The sequence below is a fragment of the Chiloscyllium plagiosum genome, unplaced genomic scaffold, assembly GCF_037043375.1.
Source record: "Chiloscyllium plagiosum isolate Xiang-an unplaced genomic scaffold, Cpla_swu_hap1 HiC_scaffold_31, whole genome shotgun sequence".
Taxonomy (NCBI): Eukaryota; Metazoa; Chordata; class Chondrichthyes; order Orectolobiformes; family Hemiscylliidae; genus Chiloscyllium; species Chiloscyllium plagiosum.
In genome coordinates, this window is record NW_028270169.1 from 29652929 (window position 1) to 29678092 (window position 25164).

The following is a 25164-nucleotide window of genomic DNA, read 5'->3' on the forward strand; positions in this document are numbered from 1 at the left end:
AAATATTTAAGACTGGATGTGACAGGAGTGCAGAGTTTAGATCTGAAGCTACTCATGTTTTCACATGTCCTCAGCTCTCAGAGGTGACTGGGATATCATTAACAGGGATAGTGCATCTGGCTACTCTCCAAACTAGCTTGCTGAATAGCAAAAAAATTCTCAATTTAAATTTCAAATTGGGACTCTCGCCTGAACCTCAAAATATATTTTTTCTCATTTTTTTCTTATTTTGGCCTTGTTTAAAAAGTGGGTTCTTGTGGCAAGATAAAGTTTCTGATAGAGGGTATAAAGAAGACATTGTACCAATCCCAGCTCTCGGTCAGTCACTCCTACCAAAATTCACCTTTGGTGTACACCATTGTAGTAGTCCAAAAGGCACAAACAGCTGCCATTCCTATTCAAGGAATTGCCTTTGACTCCTCAAAGCTTGTCAGGATTCTCACTGGGCTGGTGGATGCAGCATGGCGTCAGTGCTCAGATGTGCATCCTCTAAGTTTTGCTGCTGCCAGTCGTGAATATCCAAAGATGGTATAATGATAAATTTAGTACACTTTTTAAGCACAGTGACTACGGTAACAGAAGGCCAATAAATCCAAATACAAACTACTGCAGTAACTGAAAATCTGTAATCGAAACAGCTGGAATTCAATTCCAGAAAGCATGGACTCAGTAAGTTAAACAGAATCAGGAAGAAAAATAGAGCTAATGTTTGAGGTTGTGATAACTCTTCGTCAAAAAAATTAATACAATGTTTTAGTGGCAGCTGCTATACTTATTGGTTATGATATAATGGCATAGCATTCTGTCATGATGTGAACAAATTAATATAATTCTTATAATACCATCATGACACCATGTTAATATTTGAATAGTTCACATAAATGGACTGTACAAGTCACCGCTGCCACATTAAATGACCATCCCACGGAGCAAATGGTGTATAGCATGACTAATGATAAAGTGCTATCAATCAGTAAAGCTAGAAGGCTGACAAGATTAGAGTGGTGCTGGAAAAGCACAGCAGGTCAGGCAGCATCCAAGGAACAGGAAAATCAACGTTTCAGCAAAAGCCCTTCATAAGGATTCGATGTTCCTGCTCCTGGGATGCTGCCTACCTGCTGTGCTTTTCCAGCACCACTCTAATCTTGACTCTAATCTTCAGCATCTGCAGTCCTCACTTTTGCCTAGAAAGCTTTCAAGCTACTTTCCTAAAGCCAAGGCTACAAAATAAGAGCAACAGTGGAAGTCCACAAAGGAATTCTGCAAATATCAGTTAGTAACTCTTCACTGATGTTTGCTCAATCATCCACTGAATCACTTGTCAAAATAACCTGACCAAGTAAGAGGGTGATAAGCAACACTTCTCTAGGTTCAGGTGGCGTAGACTGTACTCAAATTATAATTCATGCCCCAATTGCGAATATCATTAACTTAAGAGAAAAAAATTTCATTCGGTGAATGTTTAGCTAGTGTGTGGTCAATCATTTTGTCATGCATGTCAATGGCCAGGATCTGCCATGTTTGAGCAAACACACATATTATACCTGTACACTAGACCTGATGGTATATTGGAGAGAGAGATGGAAATGTGTTGCTGGAAAAGCGCAGCAGGTCAGGCAGCATCTAGGGAACAGGAGAATCGACGTTTCGGGCATTAGCCCTTCTTCAGGATTCGATGTTCCTGCTCCTGGGATGCTGCCTACCTGCTGTGCTTTTCCAGCAACACATTTCCATCTCTGATCTCCAGCATCTGCAGACCTCACTTTCTCCTATTGGAGAGAGACTCAGGGTTCACTTTCTAGCAATCCCATCGGCCATCATTATACTTAGACTCGCAGTACCACCAAATGTTTAGAGACCACTGATATTGGTGTGTTTGGAATATTAAGGCATGACAGAAAGAGAGAAGGCACTCTACTGTATAAGGAATTCAAGATCTTAGAGCAACCTTGCAATATTGTTGTAGAACTGCACATCACTGAATATAAAGAGCACAGTGTGGGCAGAGTTAGAACACTAATCTGAGAGAGCAGATGGATATGAATGCACAAAGAATGTAGATTAGCCTTTGCTTAATGTAACAATGATTGAGAGGCTGGTATATAGGTCATTCTGCTGAACACAATTGTTGCGGCCCTCTGTAACCTCGAGCTATAGGAAATCACATTATGGAAATCTGCTATAGGAAATCACACTATAGAAAATCGCTATACCCATTCAGTAGAAAATTTGCTTTATCCAAACAGCATCCACAATTTGTCAATTTCATTGTAGCCAGTTCTTGTTGATGAAACATACGATATATGAGAACAACCTGTCTCTATGATTACCATATTTGGCATTATTTGGAATTGATGTATAATAAATTAAGTTACTTTGTGGGCGGCACGGTGGCACAGTGGTGAGCACTGCTACCTCACAGGGCTAGAGACCCGGGTTCAATTCCCGCCTCAGGTGACTGACTGTGTGGAGTTTGCACATTCTCCCCATGTCTGCGTGGGTTTCCTCCGGGTGCTCCGGTTTCCTCCCACAGTCCAAAAATGTGCAGGTTAGGTGAATTGGCCATGCTAAATTGCCTGTAGTGTTAGGTGAAGGGGTAAATGTAGGGGAATGGGTCTGGGTGGGTTGCGCTTTGGCGAGTCGGTGTGGACTTGTTGGGCCGAAGGGCCTGTTTCCACACTGTAAGTAATCTAATCTAATCTAATCTAAAACTTTGAAATCTAAGCATGAAGATAATTCCTGACTATGCCTTATATTCCATAAACCAATATTGTTTCTGATATTCCCTACATATGGATCAATGATCAACTTTCACAGCAAGTGTTATCATCAATGTGGCTGCAGTGGTATGAAGGTATAGAGACATCGAGGAGGTTCAAACTCACCAGAGAGTCCAGAAACAACAATAAACTTCAGTGGCTGCTGAACTACTGTCATATGAATATGTCACAGCCGACGGTCCCCTGAGGATGTAAAGGAGGTTTAGGAGGGCCAGAACCTATCATCCAAAATATTGTTTCCTCCAGATGAATGAGAGGCCATGCCACCACAGATTATGAATGTCCCAGGACACCTTCACAGACCCATACTAACTGCTGGAGGAGACCTGTAACCTGAAGACGTGGGTGGCCACCTGTTCCAGTGGCTGTCAAAGTGATAGCCGTGCTAAACCTTTCCAAGACTGGCTGCTTCCAAGAAGCCACTGGCGATCTGTGTGTGATCTCACAATCCTCGACCCACAAATTTTTCAAGAATGTTACCAATGTAATTTGTCCCAGATCACACCATTTCACCACAGTTTCCCCAGAGGAAATCAGTGCTGCAGCCCAGGCAGTAGATTTTGCCAGCACAGCTGGCATTCCCCCAGGTATACTGCACCATAGACTGGACACATGTTCTATTGAGAGCAACATATTATAACACAGCCAACATCATCATGAGACAGGTGTTCTGTTCCATCAATCTGTAAGTTATCTGGGATGCATAAGTTGCCAGGATGCATATATCCCTAAGAACTCTCACATTTCTGCTTCATTTCAAGGGCCATAAGCCTTACAAGGATGGTTACTAGGAGATAAGAACTACCCTCTGCAACCATTGCTGATCACACCATTACGCAAGCCCCTAATTGAAGCTGAGCATTAATGCAATGCTGCCCTTTCTGTGACCAGAGCCTCATGGAACAGATAGTAGAGCTGCTAAAGGTGAAGTTCTGATGCTTAGATCAGTCTGAGGGGTCCTTGCAGTATACTCCAGATGGAGTGTGCCATGCAATCCAAGAAAACTATGCTCAGATGAAGAAGGGATGTGGTGGATGCTGAAAAGTTGGGAGAGCAACAACAGTCTTTCAAGTAGGAAGATGAGGACATTGAACAAAAGGAACATCATCTCCTGGATGACAGAGTGCTGTAGCATTAGGCACAACAAACCAGACAGTTCTAGTAGATGAGAGCTGGATATCGTGGCCATAAATGACTGTAAATTTGTTGCTGATCAAAAGACAGAAGGTCCTTGTCTGTTTCCAGAAGTAAATGCAGTGTTTCTTTGTCTTTTCACTTTTGCTGCTGCTGAATAAAAGTGAATATTTTCAACCATTTGAAGGCTCTCCAGTATATGACTGTCTCACATTGAACAATTTAGAAGATGCTGCACTATGCTGAGCACTAAAAAAAGAACAGCACTCTCTTTGAGGGGGTTCCAAGATTGGATGATGCCACAGATGTAAGAAGCAAACTACCTGTGTGATTTGGTTCTTACTAGTGACTGTTAATAAGACAGGTAAAATAAAATAAAATATGTAAAATTAGCAGTACATTTACAAACATAAGCTTGTACTTATAGCAAAGTATCAACTGTGCCACCCCTGTACCCTCTAAAGTATTTCCTTTTTTATTCCCCTCCCACTACATAATGCCTCCTGTTTGGCATTACTTGACTGCTTTTTTGGCTGGGCTTCTATTATAGGAATAGCCAAAAGGATATCAAAAACAATTATATTCTATTTCTGTATCTGTCAGATTTGGAGACAAATATGCCATCATCAAGAAAGCAGCTGTAGTGGTTACTGTGAAAAGTTTTCTGACTGCATTCAAGGCTTCAGGGTCATGATTGAATCTGATCATAAAGTTTTGCTCTCCTTTCTGGATGAAAAAGTATTGTTAAAAATACTCTTCATGTATAACATGATCATCTCAAACTTATGAGTTTCTTAGACAAGACTCAAAATGTCTAAGGCAAGAATCAGATGCCAGCAGATGATCTTTCCAGAGTCACAGGTGATGTATTCAAAGGTAAGGAGTAGGACGTTTAGACAGAATGTGAGGAAAACCTTTGTCACCCAGACAGTGGTGAGAATTTAGAACTCACTACCTGTGGGGGTGGTAGAGGCAGACACCCTCATAATATTTAAGAAGTATTTAGATATACACTTGTAATCCCAAGACCTACCAGGCTATGGGCCAAGAGCTGAAAAATGGGATTAGAATAGTTAGGTGGGGGGATCCAAGATGGCGGCAACCCAGCAAGTCTGAGTCTACAGTGCTCCTCCCAAGACTTGAGCAAAGTGGGCCACCCACCCCCACTACACTCACCAAATCATTTAAAATAGCTGTTTAATTTAATTAGTTGCTTAGTATTAAATTTAAACAATCTAATCTTTAGTAAAAATGACTAAAGGGAAGAGAGCCCGTAGCTCTCAGCAAGCAGGAACCCCTCCCCCACCCTCTCCAGCTGCAGCAGAGGCATCCGCAGCCACTTCGGGGAACTTACCTACAGTGGCAAGCCTTGTGGAAATCATCTCCAAACTGGATGCGAAGATCGACACTTTCATTGAAGAATCCCGAAGTCGATGGGACTCACTCTCGGCCGCGCTGCAAAAGCACGACCGAGACATTAAAGAAATCGAGCGCCGAGTCAGAGGGCGGAGCTAAAAGCCGCGACCTCCGAAACTACAGTGCAATCGGCCGTGGATCAGGTCCGTGGACTCTCGAACAGCGAGTCCGGACCTTAGAGAATCATATTGATGACCTCGATAATCGAGGTTGGCGAAAAAAATTTGTTTGCTGGGCCTTCCTGAACAGGAAGAGAAAGGACAGCTTACAGCGTTTCTCGAGCAGTGGCTGCCACAGCTTTTAAATCTGGAGGCTGGATCAGGCCAGGTAAAGGTAGAATGGGCCTACCGGGTCGCAATACGCGGGCCCGGCTCGAACCAGCGCCCTCGTCCGGTCCTGTTCTGGCTGCAGAGCTATAGGGAGAGGCAGAAACTCCTAGAAGCCTCTAGAAATCTTGGAAAAGATTCCCAAGCAATGATCTATAAAGGATCCAAGATCATGTTATTCCAGGACTTTTCCCCAGCTCTGGTCCGAAAGAGGAAGGCATTCGATGAGGCGAAGAAGTGTTTAAGGGACTTAAATATTCAGTACTCCTTATGCTACCCAGCGACGCTACGCTTTAACCATGAAGGATCCATGTATAACTTTGGATCGCCACAAAAGGCTAAGGAATTTTTGGACTCTTTTAGATAAATTGTAAGAGACAATGGATGTTGGTTTACCTTTCCCTCATTCCGGTTTATATCCCCCCCCTTCTTCTATTTTCCTACCTTACTGTTTAATATTATCTTGGGGGGTGGGGAGAGGGATTTATTTATTTATTCTCTATTTAACGATTTTCTCCCCCCCCCCGTTGAGGTTGTTTTTTTTATTATTCTATGTATATATGAGCGGGGTTGTTTTCCCTTGCTATTTTGTATTATTATATTTAATTATTATTTGTTGAGGTTGTAATTTTATAGTTTCATAGTTATATATGTTTATACATGGTATTAACATTACCAAATATATCCAGGTGTGGGTGGGGGTAGGGTGCTCACTGTTAACTCTAGCTTTGTATTATATCTGAATTCTCCTCATCCTATTGAGGAGCGCCTGGGTCAAGGTTGGGGCATTGGTTGGGAGAGGATACGATGGACCTTTGGAAAGGAAGTGATACCCCCTGGGAACAAGGGGGAAAATCTCCATTTAAATACATTTTATATATTTTTTATTATTTAGAAATAGTTTTTTATTATACTGTTGTGAGTGTATTAGAGAGCCTTTATTTTTGTGAATTTTATATGCTCTATGCTCGGGATGTTTTGGATGGGGTTTCCCCTCCCGAGGGGTCTCGGATTTGCCCGGATGATTATGGTTGATCAGTCGGTTAAGTGGTGCAACTGGAATGTCAAGGGGAGTAATTCGTCAGTCAAAAGGAAGCAAATATTATCAAATCTTAAGAAAGAAAGAGTTGATATAGCTCTCCTCCAGGAGACACATCTGTTGGATAAAGAACACTTGAAATTACAACAGGGTGGATTTGATCAGACCATTTTTTCTTCTTTTAGCTCAAAAAGCAGGGGTGTTGTTATTCTTGTTCGGAAGAATTTCCCTTTCAAAATCCTAAATCAGACAAAAGACGAATCTGGACGATATATTTTGATTAAAGCCCTTATAAATGGAGAGGAATATGGGATTTTAAATTTGTACTGCCCCCCGGCACACCCCTTTAAATTTATAACGGAAGCCTTCTCAAAATTGATGGCTCTTGGTGCCCGTCATACAATTATAGGGGGAGATTTTAATTGTATTATGGATCTGGAAATAGATAGGATTCCCAAGAGTACTGCAGGAGTATCTCCCAGATCTAGACAATTGGTGGATCTGAACAAAGAATTAGGATTAGTAGATGTATGGCGATGTCTTCATCCACAGGGCAGAGATTTTTCTTTTTACTCCAATCCACATAAATGCCATACCAGAATTGATATGTTTTTTGCCCCGATTTTTTAAAATTCCATATCATCCTGTAAAATAGGTAGGATAGCAATTTCTGACCACGCTGCTGTATATATGGAAACCAAGGCAAGGAACAATGGGACATCCCCTCGGCATTGGCGTATGGACCCCTTCCTAATGAAAGACAGAACTTACTTTGAACAAAAATAACCCTTCTGTATCATTGAAGATTTACTAGTTTTGATGATTGATTAGTAATTCCCCATTCATTATAGAATGACATTCTTCAGAGGATTCAGCAAGGACACTTGGGCCTAACCAACTACAGAGCAGGAGCTGGTGGGGATATTGGTGGCCAAGGGTCTCAACACAGATGGATCCTTGGGGTTTACCATTGAGCAGAAATTGAACGAGAGTAGCCATCTAAATACTATGACCACAAGAACAGGAATCTGCAGCAAGTAACTCACCTCCTGATTCCAAAGCCTACAATCAATTTGCAAGGCATAAGCCAGAGGGTAATGGAATACTCTCTAGTTGCCTGGATGAGTGCAACTCCAATAACACTCAAGAAGATTGTTGCCATTCAGGACAACATTAGATTATTTATCCCTGATTTATGGAGGGACTTCTTTTGGAAGCAGTTCAGAGCAGGTTCACTAGGCTAATCCCTGGGATGAAGGAATTATCTTGGGAAAATTTGAGCACATAGTGTCTACTCATTGAAATTTGCAGACTTTATTGAACTTATTGAAACATTTAAGGCTCTAAGGAAGTTCAACAAAGTAAATGATGGGAGGATGTGGAGGGATCCAGAACTAGGGACAAAGGTTCAAAATTAGGCACCTCCCATTGAAGACAAAGAAGAGGAGGAATTTCTTCCCTCAGAATTCTTATATTTCCTTTCCACAGAAAGTAGTGGAGGTGAGGTCATTGAAATTTAAAAGCTGATTTGAACAACTTTTTTGATCAATAAGGGAGTTAAGAGTTTTCAGAGCATGTAAAAAGTGGCACAAAAACCAAAATTAGATCAGCCCTGATTTTATCAAATGGCACAGCATCCTTGATAGGCTAATTAGCCTACTATTCCAAATGAACCTTCCAGCTAAAATTTCTGAACCGTGAAGTCATTCTGATAAATATGCACTAGCAACCATGACTATTATCCAGGATTCACTTTTCCTACCTAAACTGTGGTGACCAAAACTGGGTACAGAACTCTCATCATGATATAATCAGACTTTTATAAAGATTCACTGTATAATGTCCATTTTTGTATTCAACACCTTTATTTATGAAGCTTAAAATTTCATACATTTTGCTAATCACTCCCACAATATTGCCTGTGACATACAAAGATCTCTGATCCCTATGTGCTCTCTTAGACTCTACTTCCTAGACCTGCACCATTTAATCTATATTGCTTCTCACCATCATTTCTGCCAAATCTATATGGTACCTAAGAGAGGAATTTATAATGCAGCTGAACACAATTAAGTGGAGACAGGAAATGACTGCCACAAACTGGTCCTCAACACCAATTAGGCCTGCACACTGGAGCAAGTTGTTAAGTAACTAGATTGTAAAAGACACAAAATCATACTAAAAGTTAGCACATGGCCATTAAATTGATCTATTTCACTTGCACAATATAGCATGTAATGTGTAATCTATTCAACTATATCGAATGGCACCAATACAAATCTCTATGGAAATAGAATTAGAAAAAATGCAAATCTCTACTGAAATAGAAATACAAAAAGTGCAGGCTAGTATCTTTCTGTTCCCTGAAAGGCACAGCACACACAAGGTAAGTATTTCATGTGGTTTGGTTCTCAACTATTTGTCTGGGTGTTACTGCCAATGAACTGCATGTCCTCTGATAACCATCAGTTTGTCAAGAATGAACATTTAATGAGGTTAATTCAATACTGGATGGCACTGCTCAGATCAAAACAGTACAATATATTTCCAGATCTTATCATGTTATTTCATCTCATGGTAGTGAATATAATGTTCTGGAACATTAATTAAATGTATTTTTAAAAGATTTTCTTGCATGGTCATATTATCAGGTGAGTGCAGGCACAATTAGTTTTCTGTGGTTGAACAGTGTATCATTGCTAAGCAGCAGTGGTGCAGTGATCATGCTTTTGGTATGTTATTTTGAGGTGATGTGGTTTTTGCTGTTGTTGTGTGACTGACGTGAGTGTTTTAGTCCTGTCAGGATGCAAATGAATTATTAGTTTCTTGGACTTGTTCAAGCAATTTTTATTGCATGATTGGAAGGGATAATAGATAAGGTTTACTGTCACCTTCTAACATTCATGCAATAAGGACTGTGAGGGTCCCAAAAATGTGTTGTTCACTCTAAGACTTGCCCTCACCAGTTTAAAGATAATTGTATTTATTGTACCATTACTAACCTACATCATTGTTTTTTACACTGTTAAGCTGTGCAACTGTACTTCCGGATTGAAACAGACTGGAATGAATTCTAACATCAGATTTCATTGTGCGTTGACTTCTTTTTAACATAGAAGAATGAGTACATTTCTTGTTTGGTGCATTGACTGAGATGAATTCCTGCAGTTAAGATTAATGGGAAGTTATATGTTAAGAAATGAAGAAGTCAGCTGGTCAATAGAGATGTTGTTTCACATTGGTACTGCAGCTCTTAGCTTCCTGATTTTACATTTGTCTACATTATACTTTGGGTCACTTAGACTGGGATTTATATGGCACAGACGCTGCCAGTATCAGATGATAGAAAGTGGGAGTTTGGAGTTTCTGATCATGAAGGATCTTTGGAGTTTCATAAGGGATATTTGCAACTGGGATGAACCATTTTTGCTATTTTTTAACTATTCTACCTACATACAGTTGCAGTGGTTTGTTTTGAGAGTTTGGGGAAGGCACATTTCTTTCAAAGACTTTTTAAGACTTTTAAAAATTGGTCATCAGAAGATAATCAGGATTTTAAAAATACATTTCCACTGCCTAGTCAAGTTGAGAAAGACTTAACAATGTGTTATGATGATTTATATACTTTCTATAGCAGAAGGGATGGAGATGGACAGTGTTGTCTGATAAGAAGAGTATGACACTATTGGATCAAGAACAATATGGAGAATTATATCCCAATGATCAGCGCTCAGAAACTGTTGCATGAGCTATCAGACGAAATCAATCATATCATTCAAGTCTTCCCATTTTGGAACATCATTTAATATCACAATCTTTCCTTCCTCTCTGCCACTGTTCAATAAGGAGAGAGGTTATCGTTGCAATTCCCATCTTACAATGTAACAACAAATGTGCACTTTTTAATTCTCAATGAACACACCAGGCATCACCACCTGTGTAAATAATTCTGCACCAATAGAACCCCTTTCCTTGTACAATTATAGATTCCATGAATAACAAAGTATCTATCTGTTCCATGTTTATTTTAACAGTATGAAATCCAAAGTAAGCAGAAGGCTGCCAACAATCATTTTAACACCACTTTTGACAGAGCTTTTACACATGCCACTAGTTCATCTACTGCACTGCTTTCCCTTTTTAGAGCCATCAATGATGGCTGTCTACTCAAGTCCTACAAAACAGCCAAAGAACTGGGTTGACCATTATCTCAAGACATATTACTTCTGGCAGAAAGTGAGGACTGCAGATGCTGGAGATCAGAGTTGAAAAGTGTGGTGTTGGAAAAGCACAACCAGTCAGGCAGCACTGGAGCGCGGAGGCTGAGGGGTGACCTTATAGAGGTTTACAAAATTATGAGGGGCATGGATAGGATAAATAGACAAAGTCTTTTCCCTGGAGTCAGGGAGTCCAGAACTAGAGGGCATAGGTTTAGGGTGAGAGGGGAAAGATATAAAAGAGACCTAAGGGGCAACTTTTTCACGCAGAGGGTGGTACGTGTATGGAAAGGGCTGCCAGAGGATGTGGTGGAGGCTGGTACAATTGCAACATTTAAGAGGCATTTGGATGGGTATATGAATAGGAAGGGTTTGGAGGGATATGGGTCGGGTGCTGGCAGGTGGGACTAGATTGGGTTGGGATATCTGGTTAGCATGGACGGGTTGGACCGAAGGGTCTGTTTCCATGCTGTACATCTCTATGACTCTATGACCTAAGGAGCAGGAGAATCAACGTTTCAAGTACAAGCTCTTCATCAGGAATCCTGACGAAAAGCTTATGCTTGAAATGTTAATTCTCCAGTTCCTGACTGGCTGTGCTTTTCCAGCATAATACTTTTGCAAACAGCTGTTTCCTTTCTTCACATCTGAGGCTTACTCTTGTTCAGATTTTAATGCCTGTTACTTTCTAATTACAGTATTTATTGCCCATCGTTAGTTTCTCTCAAGAAGGAGGTGGTGAACTGACTTCTTGAGCCATTGCCATCCATTTGCTGTAGGTAGACCCACAATGCCATTGAGGATGCAAGTGTTCAGGTTTTGACCCAGTGACAGTGAAGGAATGGCAATATATTTCCAAGTCAGGGTGGTGAGTATGTTGGAGGGGAACTTGTTGGTCCTGGTGTTCCTGTTTGTGTGTGCTGCCCTTGTCCTTATAACGATGGTGGGTTTGAAAGGCATTGTCGAAAGGACCTCGGTGAATTTCTGTAGTGCATTTTGTATCTGGTACAAACTGCTGCTTCTGAATGTCAATGGTGGATGGAGTGAATGATTGTAGATGTCATGTCAATGACATAAGTTGCTTTTCCCTGGATGGTGTTAAACTTCTTGAATGTTGTTGAAGCTGCTTATCGAGTCATATGGGGTGCATTCCATCACATTCCTGTGCATTGTAGATGGTGGGCATGTTTTGGGGAGCCACAATGTGAGTTTTTCACTGCATGGTGTTATGGACTAGGCCAGACCACATTCTTAAGCAGGCAGTCCAGACCATAACCTTGCAATTTGTTTTGCTAAGTGTACAGTGAAAATTACCCCAAGTAAGTTAGCTAGGCTGAATACCAGGTTTTAAAACAGACAAAAATTTATTCACAAAATTACACAATTAAACACAAAGAACAGAATAAAATACACCTATAGAACTCAGTCTATCCAAACTAGATTTAATTATGCTGTTCCAAATATACACAACAGTCCCAATAAGCAAACCCGCTGAAACACAGTTAAAAATGAAACAAACACTTACAAGTTGAAATTAGAACGGTAGAAGGAGAGAGAGTCTAGCAGACTGTTTCCACACAGCTAACTCCTACCTAGTTCTGGACTGAACAGCTCAGCTAGAAAGCTGACCAGATCCTTTTCATTGTACAGGTCACTTCTAAAACATGACCACTTTGGCTGGAAGTCTCATCTACTTACATATAAACAAAAGGCCTCTCAAAAGCCTTTTCCATCTCTGTACTAAACTAGCCACCTCGGAGCCGGGAGGGTTTTATGACCCCTCTGATAAAATCAAGGACACAATCCTTGAGAAAAGAAACAGCTTTTTAGAAAAACAGGACCAGCTTTGTGCCAATGGTCCCTAGCTCTCTCTGCTCTTGTAGCAACAGTTCAGTTTCTGGTCAATAGTAACAGCTTGATAGTGGGGGCTTTCACAATGGTAATATCATTGAATATCAAGGGGCAATAGTTAGAATCTCTCCTGTTTGAGGTGGTTATTGCCTGGTGTGTTGCCTGAATGTTACTTGCCACTTGTCAGCCCAAACCTGGATTTGTCCAGGTCTTGCTGCATTTGGACTATCTCAGTATTTGGGGAGCCATGAATGGCACTGAGCATTGTGCAATCATCAGCAATCTTCTCCACTCCTGACTTTATGATGGAGGAAAGATCATTGATGAAGCAGCTGAAGATGGTTGGGTGGAGACACAACTTCTTGCTTCCTCAAAGAAAATGACAATCTAAGCTTTAAATAAGTGCCTTTTTGCCTGGATGCCAATGCTTGCAGACTAATCTGCTTGCTGCAAGACATTTGCCATATTTGGCCATTCTTGAAATATTAGAGAGAAAGTTTCATGCAATGTGCAGTAAAGTATGTGAGATTCAAGTGAGTAAGTCAAGTGCTGCTGCTTCCTTACCTGTCTAGCCCCCAGATGTTCAGCATGAACTATCTATTTAAAAATCCACAGCCCACTCTTTAGGCACTGCAGCAGCTTGCATCCATTTCACAAGGTAATTACACCAATGACGGCTCCTGGAAACTTTTACATAAATACCTCTGTTGACCACCAGTGGGCTTAAATCACTCCTTTGTAATATAACAGCAGTGCAACTCAGCACATATAAAATTTCTCCTAAACATTTTGCACAGAAAATTAAAACATTCTCACACAATAACTGAATCTGAAGAGGACACATTTGGTCTGTATTTTTACTTGAAATTATTAACATGTTTTATGTATTGTACAGAATTGAACTTTCCATGAGTTTGAAACAGATTTTTTCGCTTAACCTAAATAATTTGCACAGGTGATTCAAACCATGCTTGTCACAATGGAGTTGGAATTTTAAAATTCAGGTTCGAGTTGGATTAAATTCATTTAATCTTTTGGTTTTAACCCAGATTGATTTGGGTGTTGTTTGTGCTGTAGCTAGAAGTACAAGCGCACAGTTCATTGACTTCTAAAGCACTGACAATGTAATGCATAATATCATCAATGTTCCTTCCTAACAATTTCACAATAATGATTATCTTTAAATCAACAATAATCAAGAGTGCAAAAACAGGACAATGCAAAACCACCCTTGAGTTCAGAAGAAGTAAGCTTTATCTCTACAAGGCAACATATGTCAGATTCTGGAAAAAAAATTGCACTGAATGCTGGAAATAATGTCGCAACATCCGAGGGACATCTGTTTTAGGCTGGTTCCACTGATAGGTCACTGACTTGTAACATAGAGACAAAAATATAGAAACATAGAAAGATTTACAGCACAGAAGAAAGCCAGTTGGAAATCATGTTCATGCTGGCCAGGAAAGATTACCCACCTTACTCCTTGTCTGGCGCTCTGTAGATTACAGCACCCTAAAAGCATATCTAAGTGTTAGTTTTTAAATACTGTAAGGGTTTCCACCTCTACCATAGTCTTAGATAGTAAATTCCAGATGCCCAATACCCTGTGGGTGAAAACTTGCTCCTCAAAACTCCCTTCTAATGATTTCCTTATCCTCACTTTCTGTTGATGTTCACTGGTTATTGTCCTCTCTGCTCACTGAAATATGTTCTTACTATTCATCATCACAAGGCTCCTCACAATTTTATATGTCTCCATTAAGTCTCCCCTCCACCTCCTCCAATACAAAGAAAGCAACCCCAAACTATCCAATCTTTATTTATTGTCAAAAATCCCTATTCCTGATAATTTCTTCATAATCTTTTCTGTACTCACTGTATTGTGATCACATACTTCCTCTAATGGGAGACCAGAGCTAAAAACATCACTTCAGCTGCAGGCATTTATTTGTATAAATTATGGTCATGGTTTATACAGTTCCGCATTACTTCTCTGCTCTTATATTCTTGGCCTTAGGCAATAAAGGAAAATATCTCAAGTACTTTTCTGATCATCTTATTTATTTGTCACACTATCTTCAAGGATCTGCCGAAGTATACTCCAAGATCCCAGTGTTTTTTTAATATCTAATTTATCATATTGTTAAGTTTGTTCATATCTTTATTCAAAGTTAAAGAGTACAGATGGTAGTTATTATTGTCTAAACTCATAGATGTGGGGAATGCCCTTAGGAGTGGCATGGGGACATTAAGTTGGGGTAGGGAAATGGGTATAGAAACACAGTGGCAGTGGCACTGAGTAGCCAGCGAACTCAATCCACAGAAGAAGGCCTCATGGTTTTCTGTCTCACTGATTGACTTAGATTAATTTTGACATTGGTAGCAGAGAATAGTTCTGTGAAGGTGAAGATTGAAAACTAAGGGTCCTATTCAGGCAGAACATTGTAATTTGAGTCATCTTTGAAAAGAATGGCTGAAACCAAGTGTAAAATTCTGAGATATGATTTCCCACCAATGTTCTTCGAGAAATCAAGGTATAACCTTGGCACTGCCAATTCGCACTAGAACCAGGAACAAGTATAAAATATTCTCAGAACTAAAGGAGGTTCCTATTTCTATGTGTGCCTTTAAATTTTTAGACAGCGCTAAAGTGTAAGACATGGATAGACCCTAGTATTAATTGGAGTTAAATTTTCAAAAAGAAGAATTTTGGAACAGATGTCAGAAACCTTAAAAATAATTATTGGGAAAACATTAATTCTCAATGGCCTTCATGACTCAAATAAGCCATTCAGCAGTAATATGGACAAAACAGGAACAGATGAGCTGAATTCTAGAGAAGAGCACTGGGGAAACCAATGGAGCTATAGACCAGAAAATCCTCTAGACCTGATAGGTTACATTACAACAAAGATATATTCCAGTGAAGAAGAGAGATTCTTAGGAGGGGATGAGCCAACCAAAGTCTATCATTAATATAAAAATTAACAGCAAGAGCTTATTTAAATACATAAAAAAGGAAGAGAGAGGCCAATGTGAATATTGGCCTGTTAGAGAATGAGGCTAGTGAAATCATAACCAGAAACCAGAAAGTGGTGGAGGAGTTGAGTAAACACTTGTATCAGTCTTCATGGTAGAAGACACTACAGCATTCTAAAAGTGCTAAATAATCAATGTACAAAAAAGGGGATTGAAATAAACACAATAAATACCATGAGAGAAAAAGTACTAGGGAAACTAAAAGGGCTAAAAGTTGATAGGTTCCCTGGATCTGATGAGTTGTATCCTAGCATATTAAAGGAAGTAGCTACAAGATAATTGATTCACTGCTAATAGCCTCCCAAGAGTCCTCAGAATCTTGAAACATCCCAGAGGATTGAAAAACTGCCAATTTAATACTCTTATTCAGAAAGGGAGGAAACAAAACAAAATTAACTATAGGCCAGTTAGCTTAACATCTATTCTTGGGCAAATATTAGAGGCTATTATAAATGATTTAATTGCATAATTTCATCAGGCAGCATCAGCATAATTTCATGAAGGAGAAATCATGCCTGTCAAATTATTTATAATTCTTTGAGGAGCTAATGGCAAGATAGATAATGGCCAACCAGTCAATGTAATATAATCTGTATTTCCAAAAGGTGATTGATAAGGTACTTAATTAGTCTACTTAATTAGTCTACTTAATAAGAGACCATGATATTGGGAGTTATATATTAGCATGAACACAGGATTGATAAATAATAGAAAACAGAGAGTTGGGATAACAGGGCCATTTTCAGGAGGCAAAGCTCTACTAGTGGATCAATGCTGGGGACACAACAATTCACAATATATATTAATGACTTGGAAAGTAAATGTATTATGGCCAGGTTTGAACATGACACAAAAATAGATGGGAAGGCAAGTGTTGAGGATGACACAAAAAGATAGATATAACTAGGTTAAATGAGTGGACAAAAATTTGACAGTTGTAATATAAAGTGAGAAATTGTGAGGTTATGCACTTTTGCAGGAAAAAAAAGCTGAACAATATTTAAATGCAGCAAGGCTGCAGAAAACTGCAGCACAGAAGGATTTAGGGATGCTCATTCATGAATCAAGAAAAGCTAACATACAATTTCAGTGCTAACAGGGAAGGAAAATGGAATGTTAGCCTTTACTTTGAAGGGAGTGGAGTGTAGACAAAGGGATGCCTCGCCAGAACCATATAAACTATTAGTTAGAACACACCCAGAATACTGTGAATAGCTTTGTTCCCCACATCCAATGAAACATATATTGGCATTGCAGGCAGTCCAGAGAAGGCTCACTAAATTGTCCTTGGATATGAAGGGAGTTTCTTATGAGGATAAGTTGTGTAAATTGGGCCGGTACTCATTGGAGTTTAGAAGAATGAGAGGCTATTTTATTGAAATATTGAGAATTCTATGGAGGCAGGACAGGATTGATGCTGAGAGGTTGTTTCCCCTTGTGCAACAGTCTAGGACTAGATCCCGTATAATTCTATACAATCTCAGTATAAGAGATCAACAATTTAAGACAAGGATGAGGAGGTTTTTTTATTCCCTCAGAGGTTATTGGGTCATTAGGTCTATTCAAAACTGTGATAGGCAGATTTTTTAAATCTCTAAAACAATAAAGAGTTATGGGCAAAAGGCAGAAAATAGAAGTTGAAAATAATCAAATCAGCTATTATCTCATTGAAGCAGATGAGATGGGCTGAATGGCCTACTTCTATGCTGCAGCCTTATGGTCTAAAAAGACAAGTAACATAAGACAAGTTCTCGAATGGCCCTAGATCATGGTCTGAGGAAAAGATCATGGATTGGTGAAAGGAACTCAGATCATAGAAGGGAAATCCAGTATTAGGATTGCAAGGTCAGCAGGAGACTCAGTTTAATAAGAATAAGGACTATAGGATCTGTCAGAAATACCACAAAAAAGTATAAGATCATAGATTGAGAAGTGTTAGTGGCTAATAACTAGGTAGACAAGTTGATAAAGGATGCTAAACAAAAAGAATTGGGAAGTTGGAAATAATTTGGTTTATGCACAAGGCATCAGACAGCCAGTTTGATCTCACAGTTAATGCCTTCTGATGATACATATAAATCTAAAGCCAGATTATTTGCCAAAAGACCTGTGGTGATCAAAATATTAGAGTCAATTTTGCTAAATCAGAAAAAATAGGCCTGAAGAGTTTCTTAGCCCTTTTAGCAACATATTTTGGGATGCAAATCAAATGATATAAAATCTGCATTTTGGCAAGGAGAAACATTTGAAAGGAAAGTATTTTTATAGCCATCTAAAGAAGTTTATGATTAGAAGTGGAATTACTTGAAATTAAACAAGTAATTTTGAGTTGCATGGTGTATGAAGGATGTGGAATTTCTAAATTGAGTCCATCCTACTGAAAGGGATTGCATTCAGTTAATAGCAGATGCAGTGATGTTTTATTGTTATCACAACAAGAAACTAGCAGGCATCTTTATGATATATGTTGATAATTGTGAGAACTACAAGTGTTTGAGAACTATGTGATAGACACAATATGAAGGAGTTTAAGACTGGTAGTCGAGCTTCGGGGAACGTTAAATATATAGATGTTGAGTAGATTAACTTTGAGTGACTTGGAATCAAAATCTTGCTTAGTACAGTCCAATTCCATCCCAATAAATAGAGCCAGGTCCTCTGAAAGAGAATTTTGCATCCAGGGTACAAACAAGTCAGTTAAGAGACTTGGTTAGTCAGTTGAATTGATTGCATGCTATGATGATACCCAAAGCTAGTAATGGCTTAGTGGAACTCAATACTATGCTAAAACATGTCATAGGCGAGGAGGCTCTAAGAGTAAATAAAATAGTGAAGAAATTAAGTTTAGGGAATTATGTATCCAAATTTCCAGTCTTGGATGATCCAAAAGATATGAAGTTAGTCATTTTTAGCAATTCTTCATATGGCAATCTTCCAGATCATTACTCCTCTATGGCAAATTTTATCATGTTCTTGGTGCGAGACAATAAACAATGTTTTCCATTGATCTTAGAAGCCAAGAAAATTGAGAGGGGTGTTAAAGGTATCTTGGCTGATACAACATTGGCATGAGTGGAAACAATAGAAGTGGGGCTGTATTTTCCAATATCTTACAAAAGGGGCAATTTGAGAAAATAGTTGCCCATAGAATGTTATGTAGACAATAGTTCTCTGAATTATATCGAATTCCTGCAGAACTCCATTGTAAACAGCCTTCCAGTCACAATGATATTGGTTGACCATTTCCCTTTGCTGCCTACTACCTGAATAGGAAGGATTTGGAGGGATATGGGCCAGGTGCTGGTCGGTGGGACTAGATTGGGTTGGGATATCTGGTCGGCATGGACGAATTGGACCGAAGGGTCTGTTTCCATGCTGTACATCTCTATGATTCTATGACTGTAAGCCAAATTTGTATTCAACTTTGTCACATTTTCTTACAACCCATGAGTTTTAATTTTTTCTGACCAGTAGGACTGTTAACTCTGCTTTTCTCTCTACAGATGGTCCTTTGTCTGCTATCTCCAATAAATTCTATTTTATTTTAAGCTTTATGCACTTTTAAGAAAGGTATTCTTGGATTTTGAGCATTACAAGCAAGGCTTGCATTTATTATACATCCTACCTGCCCTGAGAAAATTGTGTTGAGTTGCCATTTTGAATCACTGCACTCAATGTCTGCAGTAGTTTGACACACAAGGTTAAGAGTCAATAGCATTAGGGATGGGTAGAGGAGGCCTGGTAAATTACATTGTTAAGCTTATTAATATCTTTATTTAAGATTAAGAAGAAACAGATGATGGGTATTGATTGTCTAAGTACATAAATATTGGGGAGCACTTGTAACACTGAGTAAGAATGGAAGGTTTCAGTCCTTGAAAGGTGTTAGTGAGCCAGTTGAGCTAGTAGCTGGAGTCTAACAGTTTTTTGATCATCTCCAAAAGGTAAGCACACAACACCAGGTTATATTTCAACAGATTTATTTGGAAGCACTAGCTTTCAGAACACCGCTCCTTGATCCCGCTCTGAAAGCTTGTGCTTCCAAATAAAACTGTTGGACTATAACCTGGTGTTGTATGATTTTTAACTTTGTCCACCCAAATCCAACACCAGCACCTCTAAGTCAAAAGGAAAGTATTATAAAAAGCAACAATCCCAATTAATTCAGAAAATAAATCATTACACTGTCGGTTCTGTTACAGTGCATGTTTCTTTAACACAAATTGGCTTCAATGTGATTGAAGAATTTAGACCATTCTCTGTAGAATGCAAACTTTCCTTATTTGTATTGGCTAGAATGTGATTCCGGCTCTGTTAGTTTAAATTGCGTGGATATTGCATGATTTTCTTATAACGCGTAATCACATGAAAATGGAATTATCGTGTTATATCAGAACTGACTATATTTTAACCGCATGTCGCTGCCAAGATGGAAATGGGAAAAGGAAGATATGAGCTCAATTCTGATATCAGTCTCCCTTAATATATGGAGTTGTCCAAATTTGTAAGGTTTATCTGAAAATTAAAATTAATTTTTGAGGTCACATTTTGTTTTCATAACAGATCACACTTAAGTACAATTTATTGCATCTACAGTCAAGGCACCTCATACCATATACAATGACAGAGTTCAACAATATCTGAGTATTGCCAGTTACATATTCTGCATTATGCAGGGATCTGAATCTGGCAGTTTGTGTGGATTTGATATAAATCATAGTAATTTACAACTGCTGTGAAGCTGCATACCTGATGCATAGACTCCTAATATTGTTTTACTTTCTGCTATCTCAGGGTGAAGCATTATACAGTTTAGCAGATATTGCTTATTAAAATAACCAATTTATGGCAGCAGAGGTCAATTTCAGGAATTTGCAATCTGTGTACTTATTCAGCTGATTCCTATCAAACCAACTTCGACTCTGGTTCCATGTTGAGTTAGCTGCCTGCTTGTTCTCTTTCTTAGCACAGGGGCTCTGAACAGTAACTAAGTTTTGTTGAAAGATGAGGACTTCCTTCCAAAAGTACAAAGCAATCTATCTATTTACAAATTTCTTTGAAACATTAGTCAATATAAGATTTTGCTTTTTCTACCTGCCATCAAAACCAGTGATTATCACTTGCTGACTTTCTCCAGCAATTTCAAGTTTTGTTTCCGATCTCCACCATCCACAGTTATTTGTTGCATTCACTATTAGTTTATTGACACAGATATAACCACTCTTCAATTATAAATTCTTGTCAATTATCAAGCCAGGAAGCAGTGTCCAATAATGAGGTAGAAAGGGGTGATAATATTAAGCTGAATCAAATCAGTTCAATTTGAAGAAATGTTTTTATGTGTAGGCTTCTTCAAGTGCAATAGCGAAGATAATTGATTGGCAGCACGTTAAAAGGAACATTGTGGACTCTTAACTTTTTAACTAACTTTCGTAATGTGGTTTTTCTTGTTTTTTTTACTGATGCAGTATTTATAGTTCAACAAATGCTTCGAGCTAAGCTGATAGATGTAATAATCTTATTGACCATTCTTGCACTCCTTTCAAACAGGAGTGCAGTGCAACTGCTGGAATGTGTATCTGGGGTCTGCTCACCTTTTCATCCAATAAGGTGGCTTTCCTCCATTTAATCATGAACTATGTAACTATTTAGTAAATTGCAAACTGAACATTTTGGAGATATCTCTCCAAATAAAGTGGATGAGATGCTTTGTGATTCAACCATGATGCAAGATATTGGTTTTAACTTCAGGTACGGATAACATCAAACAATCAGCACAGGTTGATGGGTTAGTGTTGAGGTGGCTTTAGATGGGGCTGTAGACATAAGGTATGTGAGCTATTTTGGTTTTAACTTTAATTCTCAGAATGAATGGTTGGAAGCCAGAGAAAAAAACAAACAGAAAAATCTCTAACAATCACAAAGCAGAGCTATGCAGGAACCACCTACTAGCATATGGTTTCTCCATTATGCCACTGTTCAATTGCATTTTTGTTTCCGTTACCTTACCTGGAAATTGATCATTGTCTGTGGGAAGTGGAACTTCTTGACATTCGTAAAAAAATTGTCTGTTGTTAGTTTAAACTGAAGTAATACTTGCTTAATGTTGTAATTTAACTTGAGTAACTTTCCAGGTTTAGTATTCCTTATTTCCTTTACTTCTGTACCTCTCGGGTGCCCTTTTATGAAGACTGACATTCTTAGCTGGTCTTTCGCAGCTGAGTTCTTTGACAGGAAAGGCTGGACTCAAATGCTTCTGACAGGTGGTATTTAGAAAAGACACACCCCATGCTGAACTTTCTGTCCATCACATTTCATGGTCAGCAAGTCACAGTCACACGTCTGATGTATATTGTTACCAACAACCCACTGGGGTGCTGAGGTGGAAGGATCAGTAATATAACTCTTTTTGTATTTCCTTCAAGGATTAAACATCTCTCTTGTGCCCTGAAGAGTTCACAGGTCTCAAATGCCTCTGGCAAAGAAAATGTTCTAAAGACCAATTTACTTCGAATTATAGCTATTTCCTGACCAATCTATTCACAGATGCTGTTACACATTTCTGGAGCAGTTGAGACTTGAACCTTCTGGTCCAGAAGTAGGGACATTGCCACTATCCTCTTAATTGTACTCTGCTGTTTTGAGACAAATAGTTCAGTAATCGGTAATTGTTGCTGTCCATGAAGTGGACAAGGTGGATGGCTGAGCAGAGTAAGGTAGCAGTTATACTCACACTGTTGTCATCTCATTTGGATTCGGAGAACCCAGTCTGCGGGATCCGTTTGTCAGAATGAGTTCCAACCCTTTATCTATGCAGGAGACGTTCAAACTAATCGTCTAAAAGTCTGACATAAGTGAATTGAATTTTAGCAATGTAAACAGAAGCTGGCTCGTCAATACCAATCCTCCAGAATCTTAGTTTAAACAGCCCTGTTAAAAAGAAAATCTAACCGACTTGAAAGCAGAACAAGAAAGTCTGAGCATCTTATCCCACTGATACAGTCTGTCAGCCGGATTTGTGCAGTGTTTAAACAGAGAGATGTCAGATACAGACCGCTCTCCTGCGAGCAACATCAAGTGTCGTTTGCTATTCATTCGGGTTCTAAGCACCGAGTTTCGATAAGCTGTTTTTTTTTAACCTCTGGGCTGTTCAAAACCGTGAGCGCCCCACTTCCTCCGCGGTGACAGTTTGAGACTGAATGCTCATACATTCTATCTCCAAAAAAAACTGCATAAAATCTGATCTGGGGTCATTGGGAGTTTAGGGGAATGGGATGGGAAGTAGGGAGAATGTATCCATATTTCTGTCCTCTCCTTCCCCTCCCCCAGGTGAACGTTTATTCGAGGCCTTTTCCTGAACGTCAGGGTAAAGATTGTGGTCAGCTGCAATTTTGCAATGAAACTGCTCTCTGTCATGTTCTAAAGCAGGTTGACTGAAGGGCTCAGGGCAAACCTGAACGAGACACTGCTGGTCCTCAGCAACTCGAAACACGGCGCACCAATGTTACTTCTTATCGCCATACCACAGGAAAAGCCGGCTATTCGGCCCATCATGCCTCTACTGGCTCAGAGGCTGCTAATCAGCCGCTGCAACCCCAATGCGTGGCTGAGTTCTTCTCTCTAGGTATTGAGGTGACCGGTGGGGGTGGGGGGAGTGCGGGAGAAGGGAAAGGAGGGGACAAGGGAGACGGGATGGGGTGGAAGAAAGGAGAGAAAGGGGGAGAAGCGAGAGGGGGAGAGAAAGTGGGAGAAGGGAGAAGAAAGAGAGGCGGGGAGAGAACGGGCGAAGGGAGAAAGAGAGGGGGAGAAGGGAGAGAGAGTGGGAGAGGGGAGGGAGAGAAGGGAGACAGCAAGGAGAGAAGGGATAACAATATTTTTAGCTGGAGTCTCACCTCGACCACGTTCCTGGTGATCTTGCCGAAGGAGTTGGGGATGACGAGGACGATGGGCGCCGGCGAGTTACTGGAGGCTCTTCTCCTGCCCGATGTGGCGGGCACTGCCCAGTCCAGTGCCACCAGCCCCTCGTCGGCCAACTGCAGGTAATCCCGGACGAAGTGGACGGCAGTGCCCGGCGGCCAGATCACATTCCAGACGGTCTGCAGGTGAGGCAGTTTGCTCCAGAGACAGCGGCACGGCGCCCCCGCGCTGAAGCTCAGGCAGCTCCTGAGCAGGTACTTGGCCAGGGCGGAGGGCTTGTGGACTAGCCTCGGCACATCACTGTCCCCCGGGCTCTGGGCTCCCTTCAGCAAACACCTCTTGGTCAAACTCCATCCGAAATACAGCCTGGCCAACAGGTACAGCACGGCCAGGAACACAATGCCCACTGTGGGAGTCCACCATGGCATTGCCAAGTGCCAACTGGCTGCCAAGCAGTTCCCCAAACGACAGCAAAACAAATCAAACGGCAATAACAACTCAGTGGGTCCGTTCCTCTCGTATTAGCACAGCAACTGCTAGGAGCTCTGAATGCTAGCTTTACAAAGCAGACTCTCTCAGTCACTGAAACGACTGAACTGTGAGACACTGTTTACTAATGTGCGCCGCTCTAAGTACATCAAAGACACTGAAAAGGATAAACCCTTTTACATGCCCTCTCCCCTCCACCTCCCCGTTCAGCCGTCAGAAAGGAAGTTGATGTGATCGCATCGTCTTCCTATTCAACGCTGAGCATCTCGTCCCTTCACATTTAAAAAAAACCCTCTCGCCTTGTCGTCAAATCATCACATTCGCAGCTCCCAGGAGCTCTTACTCCCCCCTCCCCCGCCCCTTTACACACAGTCTTCACATACTTCGTATCAGCAAGCTTTAAAAAAAACGCAACCGTTCAGGCTACCCCTGGTTATGTAACCTCTGACTGTGGTTCAGCGTTTTAAGGAGGCAAATATTAATTCTGCGGCTAAAACCTATGACAGTACCAGATCCTCAGTGCTTCACATTCTCCTCCTCATCGGGATAGGGAAGTCTGTCTTTTGCTGAACTTTGGCATTTTGATTGAACCAAGCCCTGTTGGACAGACATTCCACTCCATCATCCTTTTGGCTGCCAGCTGTGATGAGAGTTACTTGGTCAGGTGCTGCCCTGTACAGAGCTTGACCCTATGGTTCTCATCCACAGAAAATAGTTCTGAGGTGGAGTCACTATCAGACATGTTAACTCTGATTTCTCTCCACCCATGCTGCCAGATCTGCTGAGCTTTTCCACCAGTTTTGTTTTTGTTTCTGATTTCCAGCATTCACAGTTATATCATTTTTAATTTTGTAACCTTATGACCTTGAGGAAAAATTATTATAAAATGGGATAACAAACGACACACACCAACACTGGTAATAAGTTTAAGAAGGCAAAGGCATCCATCTCTTAAA

General features: G+C 40.2%; 1 protein-coding gene across 2 annotated transcripts in view; it reads right to left on the reverse strand.

The window, feature by feature from the left end:
* Window positions 1-24440, reverse strand: part of LOC122564048 (protein ABHD15-like) — a 40841-nt gene extending 16401 nt beyond the window's left edge. The window contains exon 1 of one of the 2 annotated variants that reach the window (XM_043718521.2): window positions 23695-24440. In XM_043718521.2, coding sequence (XP_043574456.2) covers window positions 23695-24147 — 453 coding nt within the window. In that variant the 5' untranslated portion in view covers window positions 24148-24440. Of the gene's footprint in view, window positions 1-21811; window positions 23381-23694 lie in introns of those variants that run through there. The other variant, XM_087977384.1, reaches the window with a different exon arrangement.
* Window positions 24441-25164: the final 724 nt, after the last annotated feature.